Consider the following 20,190-nt stretch of genomic DNA (forward strand, 5'->3'; position numbering starts at 1 on the left):
CAACAGACCTTATTTGCAACAGCCAGGTGAATACAAACAACAGGTATAAAATATGAAAAACCCACCCTACCAATCCTTCTTCTCAGACCTAACCACTCTCAACACTTTTCTGTTTCCATCTAGACTTTTTCCTATAAGTATGTACAAATAGCCACGTTAACAGAATTCAATGTTTAACTCTCATGCATTTATAAAAGCAAGATCACACTGCATACTACCCAGCAACTTTTTAAAATTTAATATATGTGTAAATCTCTACCAGGGAACACAAAATTACCATATTCTATTACAGAGCCACCCAGTGTTCCAATGTATATACCATAACTTATTTAATCGATCTCCTAATTATGGTCACAGTTAACAACTTAAACTGGAAACAACTTCAAATAATGCTTTAATAAACATCAGAATATGCTTACATGATCACTTTTACACAACTGATGCTCTCCAAAATAGTTGTACCTACACTCCACAATCATAAAATAGGGCTTGCTTCACCACTCTTTTACCATAACAATATATCATTCTTTTTAACCTTTGTTAGACAGCTTAGTGAATTATAGACCTGACATCTTGATTTGTATTTTTTAATTACTGAGGTTAAGCATCACTCAAAATGTTTAAAGGTCATTTTTTAAATGTTTTCTGTTAAGTTTCTTGTTTATATCCCTTGTGGAGGAAGGTATATAATCACATTAAGCTTCATCTTCCTCATGTGCAAAACTGAGCTAACACTACTTGTCTCACAGGATGACTGAGAGGTCAAATGAGAAAATGGAGTATAATCAGGGATTGGTAACTTAGGCTGTACATCAAAATCATGTTGGAGAGCTTCAAAACAAACCAAAACAATCACCTGCCCAAAATCCTAGAAGATTGAGAATTAATTCCAAGTAGGGCAACCTGAAGGCTTTTTAAAGAAATCCACAGTTGATTCTAAGGTACACATCAGCAAATTAGAAAATAAGGGTCATATGTATAACTGATTCACTTTGTTATAAAGCAGAAACTAACACACCATTGTAAAGCAATTACACTCCAATAAAGATATAAAAAAATAATAATAAATAAATAAAGGTCATTCCTTTTCCGACATGTTACCAAATATGTGTTCTGTTTTTAGATATACACAGAACCTCTACCACTAGATTCAACATTTCTTGGAGTTGGAAATTCTACTAAAAGCAGTCTTCTACTACTTTCACTCCCTAGACTGATTAGAATAGATGAATAAAAATATTTTCAGTTTTTATGTGCAGCTAAGACTAAGGCCCAAAGTAAACATTCTTATTTACGAAGCACATTATGTAAAAGTGCATTGTGCTTTGGCTGATTATTACAATAAAACCTCATAATTTATCTTTTTCTACATTTCAAAAACATGCATAATCTTATACTACACTATTTCAAGTATATGATAGATGGCATTTATTATTGTTTATTGGGAAATTTCTTCTGAAGCAGAATGCATCAACACAAGAGGAAGACATGTTAACACATGGTAATTAAGCGAAAACCAAAAGAAAGCATCTCGGGCTTCCCTGGTGGCGCAGTGGTTGGGGGTCCGCCTGCCGATGCAGGGGATACGGGTTCGTGCCCTGGTCTGGGAGGATCCCGCATGCCGTGGAGAGGCTGGGCCTGTGGGCCATGGCCGCTGGGCCTGCGCGTCCGGAGCCTGTGCTCCGTGACAGGATAGGCCACAGCAGTGAGAGGCCTGCGTATCGCAAAAAAAAAAAAAAAGAAAGCATCTCCACAGATGGTGCTGGATAAGCTAGATACTCGTACGGAAAATATTGAGCTCACCCCATATGTAAAAATTAACTAAAAATAAGTCATAGACCTAAACATAAAACCTCAAAAACTATAAAATTTATAAAAGAAAACAGGAGAAAATCTTCTTGACCTTAGAGTAGGGCAAAAATTGTTTAGAACACACACACAAAAACATATATATAAAATCGTTAAAATATAATAAACTTCACCAAATTTAAGGCTTCTGATCTTTGAGAGATACCACTAAAAAACAGATGCAAACCAGAGACTGGAGAAAATAAGCTAACAAAGAATTTTTATCCAGAATACATAAAGAAGTCTTACAACCCATAATAAGTAGTACTTCAATTTTTAAATGGACAAAATAATTGGACATTTTACAAAAGAATACATATGAACAGCCAATAAACACCAAAAAATATGCTCAACATCACCAGGCATAAGGGAAAGGCAAATTAAACTACAGTGAGATGCCACTACACACCCACAAGTGCTGATGATAACTGGAATTATCATACACATTTTTAGTGAGAAAGTAAACTGGTGCAAGTGCTTTGGAAAACAGTTTGGTGATTTCTTATTAAGTATACACTTGCTTACAAACCAGCAATTCCACTCCTAGGTATCTACCCAAGAGAAACAAAAACGTGTTCATACAAAGACTTATACATGAATGTTCATAGCAGGTTTATACATAATAGGCCCCACAAGCCAGAAGTAATCTAAATATTCATCAACTGGTACATGGATAAACAAATTTTAGTATATTTATATAATGGGATACTGGAATACTATAATGGAATAAAAAGCAATGAGCTACTGAAATAAGCAGAAACATGGATGAATCTCAAAAACATTCTGCTGAGTGGAAGAAACCAGATACAAAAGAGTACATAGGGTAGGATTTCATTTACATGAAATTTTAGAATATGCAAAATTAATCTGTAGTGACAGAAAGCAGATCAGAAATTGTCTGGGGGCAGGGTGAGCAGGGATTGGTTACTGACTACAAAGGGGTACAAGGGAACTTTTGAGGGTTATACAAAGTTCTACATCTTGACTGTAGTGGCTGTTACAGAGCTGTATACATTTGTCCAAACTCATAAAGCTATACTGATTTTAAAATGAACCCAGGATTTGTTTTAATCAGGTATGGTAAGACACAGACATGGAAATAACTGCCATGAAGAAAGAAATTTATACTCACAATTCCCTGGAATTAGGAAGAATGCCAGACCACAACAGGCCATATGGGGAAGCACCAGGGTGGGTCAGAAGGCAGAAGGAATGGGAGGAAAATGAGGCAAGAACCTTTATTGTGGTTTTCACAGGAAAGAATGGCAAAGTAAACAAGCTAATCAGGTTTAGGATTGGCTACTTTGGATAATTTCAGTGGTCTCCATGGTACAGAAACTGCCCCTAGTTGGCTGGTACCTGGCCCTGGGGTGATTAGAGCAGGGAAGTAGTGGCCCAGGAGGGTAAGAGCTCAATATAGGAGGTAGGTGGAGGGTACAACCAAAGGATTGTTTGGTTTGCACATGAAAGGCACACTTCTGGAGAAGTCCTTTGCTATCTCTAGGAATTAGCTAGCCCTAGAAGGGGCAGTTGTTCAACTCATTAAACTTTGAACCTTCCCTCTTATGTAAAAATTATAAATTTACTGTCAGTGAGGTTTTAGCTACATCCCAAGTTTTGTAATATGGCATTTATTACAATTCACTTCTAATTATTTTAAAATTTCATTTAGGATTTCTTCTCCTTTGACTCATAAGTTGTTTCCATAACTGTTCTATAAATGTTAGAAAAGAATGTGTTACCTCCAACTTCCAATTGCAGATTTCTGTATGTCCATTAAATCAAGTGTTGACTGTGTTTTTAAAATCTTTTTTATTCTTAGTAATTTTTTTCTACTTCACCTTCAATAATTAGGACAGGTATGTTAAAACTCACCTACTATAGTAAGTGTATGCATTTCTCCTTGACAATTTCTGCTTACATATTATCAAAACATATCAAAACTTCTTGGTAACTTAACCTTTTATTATTGTATTTATCACTAATAATTTTTGTGTCTTAAACTCTATTTTATCTGGTATGACTGGAGCTACACCAGCTTTCTTTTGGTTTTCTAGATATCTTTTTCTACCTTTTTGATTTCAATCTTTCTGTATTGGTGTACTAGGGTATGTATCTTAAACAGTAGCATACAGCTGAATTTAATTTTTTCCAGCCTATCAAATCTTTGTCTTAACTGCATTATTTAGTCTGCCTTCACTTAATACGATCCTTATAATATGCTGGAATTTATTTCCACTAGTACATTATTCTCTTTCTTTGCACTTGTTCTGTGACTTGTTTCTTTTCCTATCCTTTCATACATTTTTTTCTACATTCCATTTCTTCTATTAATTTGGAAGTTACATACTTCAATTTACCATGTAACCTTGAAATTTTAACATGCATACTTCATACTTTATTATCTTCATCCTCAAAAGATAAAAGAACCATAGAATGTTTTTTTTTTTTAATTAATGTATTTATTTTTGGCTGCGTTGGGTCTTTGTTGCTGCACGCAGGCCCTCTTCACTTGAGGCGAGGCGGGGCTACTCTTCGCTTTGGTGCACGGGCCTCTCATTGCAGTGGCTTGTCCTGCTGCAGAGCACGGGCTCCAGGCACGCAGGCTTCAGCAGCTGTGGCACACAGGCTCAGCAGTTGCGGCTCACAGGCTCCAGAGTGCAGGCTCAGCAGTTATGGTGCACGGGCGCAGTTGTTCGGCGGCATGTGCGATCTTCCTGGACCAGGGCTCAAACCCATGTTCCCTGCATTGGCAGGTGGATTCCTAACCACTATGCCACCAGGGAAGCCCCCTAGAACCACAGAATGTTTTTGTTTTTTGCTTTCTACATCTTTATTGGAGTATAATTGCTTTACAATGGTGTGTTAGTTTCTGCTTTATAACAAAGTGAATCAGTCATACATATACATATGTTCCCATAGCTCTTCCCTCTTACGTCTCCCTCCCTCGCACCCTCCCTATCCCACCCCTCCAAGCGGTCACAAAGCACCGAGCTGATCTCCCTGTGCTATGCGGATGCTTCCCACTAGCTATCTAACCACAGAATGTTTTAATTCTACTTCATTCTCTCCATCTCAACTACCCTCTAGCATGGTACTATTTTCCAATATTTAAGCTCTGTTTGACATGTCTGTTGTTTTTATACTACCAATATCTGTGTAGATTTACCCACATGTCTCATTTTATATTGTCCGTTTCTTTTTCCTTACCATTTTTTTTTTAATTGAAGTACAGTTGATTTACAATGTTGTGCCAATCTCTGCTGTACAGCAAAGTGACTCAGCTTTACACATATATACATTCTTTTTTTAATGTTCTTTTCCATTATGGTTTATCCCAGGAGACTGGATATAGTTCCTTGTGCTATACAGTAGGACCTTGTTGTTTATCTTAACCATTTATTCTTGCACTGCAAACATTTTTCTATTAGTGGAATTCCCTCACCTTTTGTTTGTCACATATATATGTATGTTAGACTCTCAAACAAGTCTCACTGTATATCAATTCTAGGTTGATATTTTGTCTCAGCAGCACAAAGCTATGTCAGTGGATTCTTTGGAAAACAGAATGGCAGTTCTTCAAAATTTTACACATACCGTATGACCCAACAATTTCATTCCTAATATATGCCCAAGAGAAATGAAAACACGTTCACACAAAAACTTGTACACAAAAGTTCACAGCAGAATTACTCATAATAGCCAGCCAAATAGTGGAAACAACCCAAATGTCTACTAACTGATGAACGGACAAATATGATATCCCATACAATGAGATATTATTCATCAATATAAAGGACTAAAGTACTGATACATGCTATAACATGAATGAACTTTAAAAACATATGCTAAGTAAAAGAACCCAGTCACAAAAGACCATATATTGTACGCTTTCATTTATACGTAATGTCCAGAACAGGCAAACCTACAGAGACAGGAAGTAGATTAGTGGTTGTCTAAGGCTGGGGGAATGTGGGTGGTAGTGGGTAGGGTAATTGAGAATTACTGCTAATGGGTACAGGGTTTCTTTTCTGGTGATAAAAACGTTCTAATATTGGGAAGTCCCTGGCAGTCCAGTGGTTGGGACTCCACTCTTCCACTACAGGAGGCCCGGGTTTGATCACTGGTCAGGGAACTAAGATCTCATAAGCCACGCAGCATAGCCAAAAAAAAAAAAAATTCTAATATTGATTGTGGTGATGGCGGCATAACTTTGTGAATAAACTAAAAACAACTGAATTACACACTTTAAGCGGGTGAATTATAAATTTATAATTTATATAAAGTGTAAATTATATCTAATGAAGCTGTTATATATTGTTTTTAAAATAGCAGACACATTTGCTAGATACAAGCACAAGAAATGAGTGATACAGCCTATATTAACTAGCTTTACTAGAAGCTTCTAAAACTGAAGATCACAGCTACAGCTGTGGTACAAAGAACCACTTCGGAATTCAAACATCAACATCAGTCCTCAAATTTCCAAGGACCATCTATTGTTTACAAAAATTTCACCGGCTCTCCAAGAGATTCTGATGCATACTAAAGTTTGAGAATCACTGAAATAATCTAATAATCAGCATAAATAGAAGCTAAATCCATTAGGTGAACAGTTGATGGGCAACTTTAAAATGGAGGAATCAGGCTCACACCACCTGAACCTGCTGATCAACCTTATCACCACTTAAAGTGGGACAACCAGAGGTTATGTGCTTCCTGATAAAATGCAGTAAGAAGTACACAGCGCCCCTACGAAGTAGTCTCAGGAAACAATACAAAACAAACAGGAAACAGAAACAAAACAAAACCCTGCACCTAAATCCAATCAAGTCTGAGATCTAACTCCCAATTTAAAGAAAATAAGGTGGAGAGAGGAACAAGGTAAAGGACACAGTGAAGATGAAATCAGATCCAAATCCAAATATGCAATATTCTACAGACAAATTAGAATCCAACTTCAAACTCTAAAAAGACATTTCTGAGACAATCAGGGGAAACTGAACATGGACTGAGTATTAAATATTAAGGAATCACTGTTAATTTTCAGGAATAATAGTAATCGTTTAGAGATTCATACTCAAGTATTCATGAGTGAAATGACAGGATTTTTGGAGTGTACTTTAAAATATTCCAACAACAACAAATAATAGTATTAATATTTAAAATAAGTTGGGGGAAGAGAGAATGAAACAAACAAAAAGAAACAAAATGTTGATAACTGTTAAAGATGGGTACTGTTATAACATTCTCTTTACTTTTTGGTTTGAAATATTTCATAAGTTTAAAAACTTTTTTAGGAAATCCAGGTTAAGCACTGGTACACTGATACATTCAAATCCCATTCAAATGACAGTAAATGAAGTGTGTGTGTTTGTATGTGTGTGTGTGTGTGTATACATATATATACACGCACACAAATATATACATATATACGTACATATTTAAGACAAAGACAATATGAGAGGAAAAATTTCAAGCATAAAGAGACCGCAATAAACATTTGAAAGATGAAAAGTAGCAACTAACTTTTCAAAAACATAAGCAGCTACAACCTAAATGTCAATAAATGTCTAGGAGCAACCGAACGATTCATCTCCTCAGAGCCCCTGAGAAGCAAAGGCCTTGGAAACGTAAGGCCCTTTGGAAGGTAGAGGAGAGACAAAGGAACAAAAAGCATATCCTCCACAGGATGTCAAAATGTCCTTCATCTTCTCTCTTAACCCACCCCTTATACATAACAAATATTTATGTTCTTGGGAAACTTGTCAGAGTTGCACCAGCCTCAGGGCGTCTCCAGATTGAAAGGCCCATCAAGTATAAACCAATGAATTTTTTTAAAAAACAAAGGTACAGGTTCATCACTGTGAAATTTCAGAACAAAATAGAGAAAACAGAAAATTCCAAAAGCTTCCTGGGGGCTGAGAGTTATAGCTCCAGCCTTTTCAGTATCAATATTGGAAGACAGAAGACAAGGGAGCAATACCTTCAAATTTCTGAATTAAAATGATTCTCAGCATAGAACTGTGCATCTACTAGATTGCCAACCAAACACAAAAATAGAATAAACACTTTTTCACACGTGCGAAGTCTCAAAAAATTTATCTCAAACAATCATTCTCAGGAAGCTCCAAGAGGGATAGGCAGCACCAAAACAAGGGAACAATCCAAAAACGAAGAAGTCATGAAAGCCAGTCTACAGAAGATCCCAACTTTTAAAGGTCAAAGGAATTTCCAGGAGGAAGGCAAAGGAAGGCTCATCATGTTGCTGTGGAGCAGACCTACAGGGCAAGAAGTACAAACTAGAGCCAGAGAAGGGCAGATGGTTCCAAGATGGACATATCCAGGAGGAAAAAATATTAATTATCAACTATCTAGGGACTTCCCTTGTGGTCCAGTGGTTAAGACTCCATGATCCCAATGCAGGGGGCCCAGGTTCGACCCCTGGTCAGGGAAGTAGATCCCACATGCCGCAACTAAAAGTCCACATGCCACAACTTAGGATCTTGCATGCCACAACTGAAGATCCCCAAAGACCCCACAGACCACAACTAAGACCTGGCACAGTCAAATAAAGAAATAAGTATTTTTTAAAAAGTCAATTATCGACTAGGTTTAACTAAGAGAGAGAAGTTGTTTTGAGAGGTATTTTATGGAGCTGTAATACTTAGCTAAAGATTTCAAAGAAAACAGGGCAAACCAAAAAAAGAAAAAGAAGAAAAGGCAATTAACTCCAAGAGGTAAGTAAAAAAAAGAACAATAAAACATAAAATATATTTAGCTCAGCAGTAAACATTTATAATACAATAATATAGTTAACCTTGATTATCTAAACTAACCAAAAATTGTAATTTTGGAAGAATGAAGAAGAAAGGGAAGGGTATGCATGAGTGTGTGTATATGTGTGCATGTTTAAGACCTAAATCTTTATCAATACAAGAAATTAATGTCTAAGATGAATAAATTTTTTATAAAACAGTCTATTCACATAATTTATAAATATAAAAGCAAATACTTAAGCAAACACCAAACAATTAAAAAAGCAGTTGCATCTAGGTTCAGGACTGGATTGGAGGAACTTACTCTAAGTAAATGCCTGCCATAATGTTGTTGGGTTGGGGGCAAAAAAGTTCAACACATAAATTTAGAGTCAGATTCACATGTAAAAAGCTTGTCTATGGGCTTCCCTGGTGGCGCAGTGGTAGAGAGTCCGCCTGCCGATGCAGGGGATGTGGGTTCGTGCCCCGGTCGGGGAAGATCCCACATGCCGCGGAGCGGCTAGGCCCGTGAGCCAGCCAGTCAGAAGTTCCATGGGTCCAGGAGCCACTTATGTCACAGCGCGTGCATTAACATGGGGTTTTACTGTCTAATGTTTAAACTATGTTCAGGTATTTCTTTGATTATTCACAAATAATATTTATTATATTTCTGCATTCAATAAATGTATAGTATATATGTTTTATATTCTGAAGTAATTAGGAATTAATAGAAATTAATATAAAACTTAATACAAAATCCCTATTTGTGGGAATCATATCACTACTCGATTTCATTCACCTTCTCATTAACGTCACCATCTGTAGTTTCTTGATATAAATGGAAAACTTAAAAATTATATAACAGACCACAACAGGGTGGGAAAGCAGGCCAAACAGCTGCAAAGAGCCTGACAGCTGCATCCTACAAATGGGATCATAACAGTATAAACTGAAACCCACATGCCCTTGAAACCAACTCTGCCACTCTATTAGGATTACACTAGGGTGTAATCTCTCTGGGGTGACTTGGGATAAAATGCCGTTGTGTCAAAGGATACTATATACTGGGCAACGTGAGTACAAGGAAGCAGATCCCTAGAGCTCTGGCTGTGTCCCCAAAGAGCCAGGTTAAATTGTTGCTCCACTTCCCCATAAGGTCTGCTTAACAATCAGAAGGTCTAAGGACCTAGTATGCTCAAATGGAAAAGAAATTCCATGGTACCTCAAAACCTCTTGTGTTCTTGAAATAAACTCCCACTACCAAAAAGAATACATTACTCAATGGATAAAAGAATGAGTTCGTTTACTCATTCTTTTATCCATTCAGCATATACTGAGTACGTCAGAGAAGACTCTGTGTACACACACATATACACACTCATGTTCTGAACGTGAAAAATGGTAGGAAGGGAAAGTATGAGGTGTTACAAGAGATATAAATAGAGAATCTAACCTATTTCTGGAAAATCAGACCATTCTTGCTATCTTAAAAAGATCAAAATAACAATGGAATTTTCCTTTAAATTGGTAAACACTGATGTCAAAGAAAAATGTGCTCAAAGTACAGAGAAATAACTACTTTAGACAAAAAACCCAAAACAGAAACATCCTTGGTTAAAGGAATTAAAATTTTTTCAATCAGTGACTATTTTTATTCATTCACTCATTCATCAAATATTTACTGAATGCCTTCTGTGAGTCAAACACCAGGAATACAGCATTAAACAAGTTAGACCATGGTTGTGCCCCATGGAACCTACAGTCTAGTGAAGTATATAGGTCCATAAAGAAGCAATTACAACCCAAGAAAATAACTGCCTTGATGCAAAAACATGGTTTCTATTGTAGCCTTAAGAGAGATGTGTTGTAGCCATGTAATTTCAAGCAGTGTGCAAACATGAACCAGAATATTCTCAAGAAACATCAAGTAATCTGATTCAGAGCCCACAGCTAGAGGAAAAATTAGAAGGAAGACTGGAAAGAATAAACTGAAGGATGAGGGAGTGTGGGAAAGAATTTTAACATTTGAGAGACTACCATGCCATTTAATCCTCAAAACAACTCTAAGATGGTAGATACAACGGACAATCTTTTCAGCATCCTCTCCCCCACTGTGACATGCATACACCACAGCACCTTTAATGATGACATGATACTGCTTCCCAAGGTTATATATACAGGAACCACTGGGGCAGGGATCTGAACCCAGGTCCATTACAGTAAGCTACAACTCTAAAGGAGGCTGACATGAAAAGCCGAAGAGCTTGGACTTCGTTTAAAAAAAGGATCTGGAACTCAAATGTCTGAATTTATATCTTAATTATATCACTTACTAAATGTGTGACCTGGGACAAGGTCCTTAACTTCTCTGTGCCTCTATTCTCTCATCTATAAAATAGGGATAATCAGACCTACTTTATAATAAAGCTATTGTGAGAATTAAATGAATTAATATGTGTAGAGCACTTAGAGCAGTGCTTGGCACAGAGCAAGCCACTATTAAGCAACAGGGAGTCAAAGGAGATTTCTGAGTGAATTGACCAGAATTATGGTTTAAGAAAGTCAATTTAGCAGGATAGTATAGAGGGGAACACATATGAAGTGGGAAAGTTATGGCAAATTTTTACGAAAAGCATTAAAGGTCTAAATGAGATGATGGCTGTGGAAAATGAAAAAGAACTAAGATGTTGCAGAATTTGAATCAACAGGACTTAACAAATGACCAAATGAGGCAATTAGAGGAAAGAGTAAAAGATGATTCTCTGACTTTCAACTTGGTAGACTAAGAGAATGGTAGTGCCAGGAACAGAAGTAAGATTGTGTAAGACTAGTTTAGGACTCCTTTTAATAAAGAAGATTCTACACGGGGAGGGGGAAGGATAAGCTGGGACAAAGTGAAAGAGTGGTAGTGTATATATATGGACATATATACACTACCAAATGTAAAATAGCTAGCTAGTGGGAAGCAGTCGCATAGCATAGCACAGGGAGATCAGCTCAGTGCTTTGTGACCAGCTAGAAGGGTTCGATAGGGAGGGTGGAAGGGAGGGAGATGCAAGAGGGAAGAGATGTGGGGATATATGTATATGTATAACTAATTCTAATTCACTTTGTTATAAAGCTGAAACTAACACACCATTGTAAAGCAATTATACTCCAATAAAAATGTTTTAAAAATAAAAATTAATTTAAAAAAAATAAAGAAGATTGTTATGTTTTACATGGGGGAGTTTTTTTTAAACAAGTCTCTCCTAAAAGATAACTTAAACTCATCAAGATTTAAGACAATAGTTATTATATTAGTAAGAAATGAGGTCCAAGTTTTATAAGTTGAATATTAAAGCTGCATTTTTTACTAAGCTATTTTCTTTCAATAAACATGGTTCCAAAAAACAAATCTAATACCACTACTTAGAGATGGAAAAGCAAATCAAATTAACAATAAAAAGCTGGGACAAAGTGAGAGAGTGGCATGGACATATATACACTACCAAATGTAAAATAGATAGCTAGTGGGAAGCAGCCACATAGCACAGGGAGATCAGCTTGGTGCTTTGTGACCACCTAGATGGGTGGGATAGGGAGGATGGGAGGGAGATGCAAGAGGGAGGAGATATGGGGATATATGTATATGTATAGCTGATTCACTTGGTTATAAAGCAGAAACTAACACACCATTGTAAAGCAATTATACTCCAATAAAGATGTTTTTAAAAAAAACAAAAAAAATTTGTATTTCTTATTGCAAAATTAGACTCTTAGAACCAAATATTGATTTCATTAACATGAAATTAACTTAAAATCCTCAGCTTCTCACTTTAATAAGATACGCTCTCACAGGAGTCTCTGTAAAGAATATTATAACTTCTATCTCTAATATAAGATTAAAAGGTACAGTTTATGAAGGGGTGTTTTTTTTTTTATTTAAAAAAACTTGTGGGCTTCCCTGGTGGCGCAGTGGTTGAGAGTCTGCCTGCCGATGCAGGGAACACGGGTTCGTGCCCCGGTCCAGGAAGATCCCACATGCCGCGGAGCGGCTAGGTCCGTGAGCCATGGCCGCTGAGCCTGCACGTCCGAAGCCTGTGCTCCGCAACGGGAGAGGCCACAACAGTGAGAGGCCCGCGGCGTACCGCAAAAAAAAAAAAAAAAACTTGTGAATGAACAAATGTTTAAAAATCACATTAAATAAAAACTTCTTAAGTATGATTCTTACAAGCATTGATAATATTGAGAAGCTAGCCTTTAAAAACTTCAGAAGCTCAAAATGTGACATAAAATCAGAATACTGAAAGTGAAAAGATATCGCAGCACTACAGATTGCTTCCCCTACAGAAATAGAAAGCTTTAGCAGTGAAGCCATTTCCTCCCTTTTCATTTAATACACATCTCACTCTTTCCCCCAAACATGCCCCCTCAGAAAAAAAAAACCATTAAGATCACCAGTTGTCTCTAACTTGACAACTCCAACTATACTTTTCTGTTTTTGATCTCATAAGGCCTGTCAGCAACCAGTATACAAAATAATTTATCACTCCATCATTTTTTAAACACTTCCCTTTCTGAGCTTTCCTAACGCCACACACCACTGGCCTTCCCCCTATCTCTCTGGCCATTCTTTCTTTGTAGACTTTCCTCCCCCACATCTGTACATTTTAGATTTCCTCAGTACAAAATCTGTTCTTTCCAATTCTCTACCTACATACACCCTTCTCCTAGATTATCTCACCCATTCCCTTAGCTTTAATATTGACCATTGACCCTAAGCCCAAGTTCATTATCTCCAGGCCCACGCTCTACTGTGAACTCCAGATTTACTTTATTAAACTGACAAATAAATATCTCATTAGTAATTAACACTAGACCAAATGTCCAAAACAGAACTTCTGACTCTTTCTGCCCTTAAAATTATTTAACATATTCATTCTACAAATATTTACTGAGCACAAGCTCAGGCACTGTGCTGTATACACTGACTCACAATGTGAACTTGAGGGAGAGAGATGATAAGTTGTAAAAAGAACTATGAAGTATATAAACAGTGTGCTCTGACAGAGAATAGGGGAGAGAGCTGCTACTTTTGATGAGGTGTTCAAGATAGGCCTCCACAGTATCATAGTCTCTCCTTCGAAAACGGCATCTACCTAGCTGCTCCAGACAGAAACCTAGGCATTTGTTCCCCACAAACAACCCATCATGTGGCTTACAAAGTTCTAACTCCAAAATACACCTTGAAGTTGAAGAGCGCTCTCAAGCAAGCAAAGAAGAGAGGTGTGGACAAGTAATGACAGCTGTGATAGATGTCACAGCAGGAAATACAGAAACCTATGGAAGAAAATTACAGTGAAACCAAACTCAGGGAGAAATCAGAAATGGCTTCCTGGAGAAAGAATAATTAGGATAAGCCCAGATGATCAGTATAAAAAGCTAAACAAAAAGGTATATAAAACTACGCCAAAAACAAAGAACAGCACAGCATGGCACATCCCAAAACCTAAAACAAATCCAAGGTGATAAAATCATAGAAAAGGAAGGTGATTAGATTAAGACAAGTCCAGAAGAAAGCAACAAGTTATCAAAGATTAATGAGATCAGATCATGTCAAAGGGCACAGAAGTCAACTTGAAAAGTCTTCCACTGGCTAAATACGGGACAATTTGATGGTAATGGATTAAAACACATTAAAATCCAAGAGGTGATGGTAATACTAAAAAATGATAATTAAAATGAAAACCTTCATTGAACTCATCATAAATTATTCTCAAAAGTGATAAACTTTGATGCTGACTTTCCTGTAGCAAATAACCAAATAAGTAGTAAGAGAAAGTTCTTCCAGGAAATAAATGCAGAAAGAATTAAAGAATCAGAATATTACCATTTGCATCCCCTAACAAGATAATGGATTCAGGCAATAACCAACAGAAGACGCTAAAACCATTAGTGAAGGGTGAACTTTATAATGGAAGAATAAAGCTGATACCACCTGAAACCACTGATCAATCTTAGCAGGACTAAAAAATGGGACAAACAGACATTACGTATGGATACGAAGTACACTGCAAAATCTTTGGAATATTTTAATTAAAAAAAAAAAATGGGGCTTCCCTGGTGGCGCAGTGGTTGAGAGTCCGCCTGCCGACGCAGGGGACACGGGTTCGTGCCCCGGTCCGGGAGGATCCCGCGTGCCGCGGAGCGGCTGGGCCCGTGGGCCATGGCCACTGGGCCTGCGCGGCCGGAGCCTGTGCTCCGCACCGGGAGGGGCCACAGCGGTGAGAGGCCCGCGTACCACAAAAAGAAAAAAAAAAACAAAAACTGAACCTGAATCTAGTAAACTAACCACCAGTTTTCAGGAAAGAGAGAATAAGTTATAGCAGTGGTTCTCAAACTTGAGCATTCAGAATCACCTGGAAGGTCTTGTTAAAAGATTGCTGGGAACCAGTGAATTAAAGGAAACCATTAGAGAGCAAACAGGCAAATAGACAATGTGGGAAATTTCATAGGAAAAATACCCAATTTAAAAACAACAAATGCTATTTTTAAAAGGGAGGGGGGAAGGCCGTTGTGGAATAAAAATTACTTAAGACACATAACGGCAAATTCAATATGCAGACTGATTCAAACAAACCTACTGTAAAAAGACATCCTGAGACAACTAAGAAAATTTGAATATAGACTAGTAGATAATATTAGTATATATATATATATATGTATATTTTTGGGGGGGCTGCATTGGGTCTTCGTTGCTGCGCACAGGCTTTCTCTAGTTGCATCAAGCCGAGGCTATTTTTTGTAGTGGTGTGCGGGCTTCTCATTGTGGTGGCTTCTCTTGTTGCAGAGCACGGGCTCCAGGCACGTGGGCTTCAGTAATTGTGGTGTGCGGGCTTCTCATTGTGGTGGCTTCTCTTGTTGCAGAGCACGGGCTCCAGGCACGTGGGCTTCAGTAGTTGTGGTACGCGGGCTCAGTAATTGTGACTCGCGGGCTCTAGAGCACAGGCTCAGTAGTTGTGGCACACGGGCTTAGTTGCTCCGCGGCACGTGGGATCTTCCCGGACCAGGGATCGAACCCGTGTCCCCTGCATTGGCAGGCGGATTCTTAACCACTGCGCCACCAGGGAAGTCCCTAGATATATAATATTAATAGATAATATAAGGGATAATAGAAGCTTAATGGCTATGTTAAAAAATGACCTTATTAAAAAAAATTAAAAGGTCAAGACTAGAGACTTCACAGAAGCTACACCACCACAGGCTATGTTAAGGAGTTTGGTCCTAAACTGAATGGTTTTATACATAAGCATAAGATCATCACAGCAAAAACAACTTCTGGTTGTGAAAGCCATGCACTAAAGCACTGCATTAACTGCTCAACATGATTTATCTCTTTGAATCCTTAAAATACCTCTGTGTTGTGGAGATTTTAAATTCTATACCATTTTGCCTGCTGACCATGATCAGAATTAGCATTTTTTTAAAGGATGAAGTGTTGAGAATAGTTTGGAGAAAGGCAAGAGTGATGACAGAAAGACCAGTTAAGAGGTTGTTAACTGATACAGACAAAAAGAGCAAACATTCATGTATTAGGAATAAAATAAAAATACAGAAACTGTTTTTTGAACAAAACATGAATTATGTCCTACAGATATATAACTCTAAAACAATCTTCTTCATCAAATTAGGCTTCTTTCAAGAACTTTTTTTTGAGACTTAGCTTATTTATTAATACAACGCAGTTTAGTGTTACCTTCACTAATATACCTCATGACAACCCTGCACAGTTGCCATTATTAACATCATTTTTAGATGAAGAGAATTTTATTTTTAAAGCAATCATTTTATATGTACTGCAGTTATTAGACTTACACTTAAATCTTACTTCCCCTGGAAAGTGGCCTGATGGAGAAAACATAAAGCAGTATCTTCCCTGTCTTTCCCAAATTCTTTAAAAGATTAAAACAAATTACTGTTTTAGTTCTATATATGATTAAAATAATATTCTCCCTGTGATACCCTACACACTTACCTCCAGCTCAAGAACCTTAGATAGGACAAAACACCAGAAACCTATAAGGTAAGGGAGTTCAGACTGAATGGAAGGGGGTAATCCCTGACCATCTTTTTCAGTGGAGTAACCATGAAAAACAATACTGAAAAGCTCCTAAGACTTCTCTATTTCAGGTCTTTCCTACCCAAGAGCCCTATTATGGCTTATGACTATTGGGCCTCATATATTGTTTACTCTAGGAACTGACTCTCACAGGCTGAGCTATAGTTAGTTGCCAATGGCTGTGTCCAAGCCTTATTTAACAACTTACACTGACTAAAACAAACAAAACCAAAACAGTATTCTAGAATGAAAACCATGGTATACTGGAATAAAAACTAAATTTTAGTCTACTCAAAAACATGAGTTACATAAAAAGATGCGAAACACCGTTTAATATTTGGAAAATGCAAATTAAAACCACACAAGATACCACTATACCCATTAGTATGGGAAAAGAATCTAAAGAAGAGTGGATATGTGTATTAATATATGTATAACAGATTCACTTTGCTGTATACCTGAAACTAACACAACATTGTAAGTCAACTATACTTCAATTTTAAAATTTTTAAATAAATAATAAAAATAAATTTTTAAAGAGACTCCAATATGGTTAACATAGTATATTTTATGTTAGGTGTTTTTTACAATACAAAAAAATTTTTTAATTTAAAAAATCAGACTAACAATATCTGGATTTGGAGAGAATCTGGAGCAACTGTAACCTCATACACTACTAGTCGGAATACAAATGGTACAACTACTTTAGAAAAGTTTGGCAATTTTTTTAAAAAGTTAAGCATACACTTAGCATATGACCCAGCAATCCCACTCCAAGAGAAATGAAAATGTATTTCCGCATAAAGATTTGTTCACAAATGTTCACAGCAGCATTGTTATTACAGCCCAAATCTGAAAACAACCCAAAAGTCTGCCAACCAGTGAATGGATAAACTGTGCTATACCCATACAATGGAACACTATTCAGCAAAAAATGGAACGAACTACAGATAAATGCAACAACATGGATGAATCTCAAAATCATCACTCTGAGTTAAAATAGCCAGACACAAAAGACTATAAACAGTATGATTACATTTATATGAAATTCCAGAAAAGTCAAAACCTCTGTCATTAGACAAAAGCAAGTCAGTGATTGCCCTGGGTGAGAAGGCATTAAGAAATGATAGCAAAGGGGCATGAGGGAATTTTTTGGATGATGGAGTGTTCTAAAACTTCATTGGGGTGGTGGGTACACGACTGTATACATGTAACAAAATTCATATAACTATAGACTTCAAATGGCTCGATTTTATTGTATGTAAATTATAGCTCAATGAAGGTGTTAAAAAAAAAGATTGGGTTGATTAAATTTGCAAGTTACTAATTGTGTGACATTACCCAGTTTTCATTTCCTCACATGTACACTTCTGCGCATTTTTCCATATTGTACTGCAGTTTTTGTGCTTACACATAATTCTTACACATAAAAAGGATCATGTAGTTATCTATACTGCTACTTGCCCTATCTCACAAGGTTGTTGTGAAACATCACATGAGATAACTGATGAGAAAGTGCTTTGGCAACTCTAAAGTAGTACTACACAAACATATAGTAGAGTTTACATTTTAAAAAAATTAACTTTTTTTCCCAAGAATAACTTGAGATGCTTGGAAACTTGGGTACCCCAAAGTAAATCTTTACCCAGAAATAGAAAACCTATTCAAATGTCACCTTTTTAATATCCCTCCTGAACTTGCTTTCTACTAACCCTTGATTTACTATATGGCTCAATGTAGTACTATCTATACTGCACTTTCACTTTTCAAAAGAAAAACACTAAAGAAATCTTTAAAGTCATTAGATAAGCATGGCAAGACATTTATTTCCCAGTAGAAAAGACCAAAAGCTAGATAACTTTTACTAAGTACTGTTCCAAAATGTTCACCACTGAGATTTTTCTTCCTCTAAAAGTCAAATTTCTTTCCATTTAATACTTCAATTCCACAAGTTACTGAATGTTTAGTAATGGGACCTGCATTAGCAAGAGAGAGTGAATAATTTTAAGATTATCAAAACCTTTTCAACCAGTGTGGTACACTCATTCCAGACTCTGGCTACTGCAAAATTTAACAGATACTCATCTCTTCCTACTACTACTGTACAACTGGCCTCTATGCTATCCTACCAGGTTTGAGTGATATTTGACATTTAGCCTAGTTACATTTACAAGTTTCCACACGGCAACAAGTATGAAGGCTGTTTGAAAGACATAATCTCTTCTTCAAATGCAGTTTCGAAACTAAATTTTACCTAGAATTCAGGTTTATATTCTATTGTCTTACAATTTTTAAAAGTTTTTCTATCAGCAACAGGTACTGTAACCAAAAATTAACAAAGCCTGTAATACCACAAAATATGTTGCTACCGTTCTCAATTTTTAAAAACTCGTTTTAGTAACAGTTCCAAGGGGATGGTCAATTCTACGGCCATGCTTCATTTGATTCAGCGCAGCTTCATTCTGGTCAGTAAAAACCACAAACTCTTAGGTTTCACATTTCTCCTTCGGCAACATTAAGGCCACTGGGTCCGGTACGTGCACACCTCCAATTTAGGTTTACAAAACTGAAATAACAGCAGCTTGCCTACACGCTCCTCCGGCGTTCTCTACTCCGAAGGTTGGCCAAAACGTGCGGCTCTCTCCACAAGAGCAACCAAGCTGGAATGGAGCACCCAGAGGACGACTGGCCGCGGGGAGGAGGGGAGAACTTTTCGGCCCGGAGGACGGCGGTAGAGGTCCAATCCAGCCCGCGCCCAACTCTACGCGTCGCCAGGAAGGCGTGTGGACCCTAAGCTCAGGCCGCGATGCTGGGTCCGGAGGGGCAGAGTAGCGCGTGGCTGCCGAGCAGGACGTAAACAAACAGCCCCGGACGAGGGGGAAGGGGCAACCGTGGGAGAGGGGGGTAGGCGAGACAGGACCTCGCTCGAACCCTCCAGCGCAGGTCTGCAGCTGCCCGGCCCCTCCCGACCGCGGCCCTGATCCCGGTCCCGGGGCGACGCTGCCGCTCAAGCGTAAGCACCGAAAGCCCCAGCGCCTCTGGAAGCCAAAGCCCACTAGGCCATCGGCTCCGCGCCCCTCGCCGCTCGCCCCTCGCCCTGCAGCGACCTACCTGAACGCGCAATCCGGGTCCCTCGCGTCCCGACCGGGCGCGCCCAAACCGCTCCTCTTGCTGAAGAGCTTCTGGAACAGCGTAGGGGCCATGATGGCCACGGCCAGGCCGGGGTCGCTCCACAGGGCACTCGCCAGGCCCCCGCTCTTAGAGCTGCCCCGCCACCCCCATAGGCGCCTCAGTCATATGACAGAAATTAGTCACTTCAAACGGCCACGGCGCGCGGGGCGGGGCGCGAGGCAAGGCCGGCGTCCATTGGCTGGCGGTGAGCCGCATCACGTGGTGGCGCGCGGAGCAGGGTGCAAGGCGGGGCCGTGGGGCGGAGCTGGCGCCCATAGGCTGGCCAGTGGATGTCCTCACGTGGCAGCTCAC

General features: G+C 38.3%; 1 protein-coding gene across 2 annotated transcripts in view; it reads right to left on the reverse strand.

The window, feature by feature from the left end:
- FNIP1 (folliculin interacting protein 1) overlaps positions 1-19,988 on the reverse strand; it is a 126,063-nt gene extending 106,075 nt beyond the window's left edge. For both annotated transcript variants that reach the window (XM_024741653.1, XM_024741651.1), the window contains exon 1: positions 19,819-19,988. In XM_024741653.1, the coding sequence (XP_024597421.1) occupies positions 19,819-19,910 (92 nt within the window). In that variant the 5' untranslated portion in view covers positions 19,911-19,988. The remainder of the gene's footprint in view (positions 1-19,818) is intronic.
- Positions 19,989-20,190: the final 202 nt, after the last annotated feature.

This window comes from Neophocaena asiaeorientalis, unplaced genomic scaffold, assembly GCF_003031525.2.
Source record: "Neophocaena asiaeorientalis asiaeorientalis breed wild unplaced genomic scaffold, Neophocaena_asiaeorientalis_V1.1 scaffold773, whole genome shotgun sequence".
Lineage (NCBI taxonomy): Eukaryota > Metazoa > Chordata > Mammalia > Artiodactyla > Phocoenidae > Neophocaena > Neophocaena asiaeorientalis.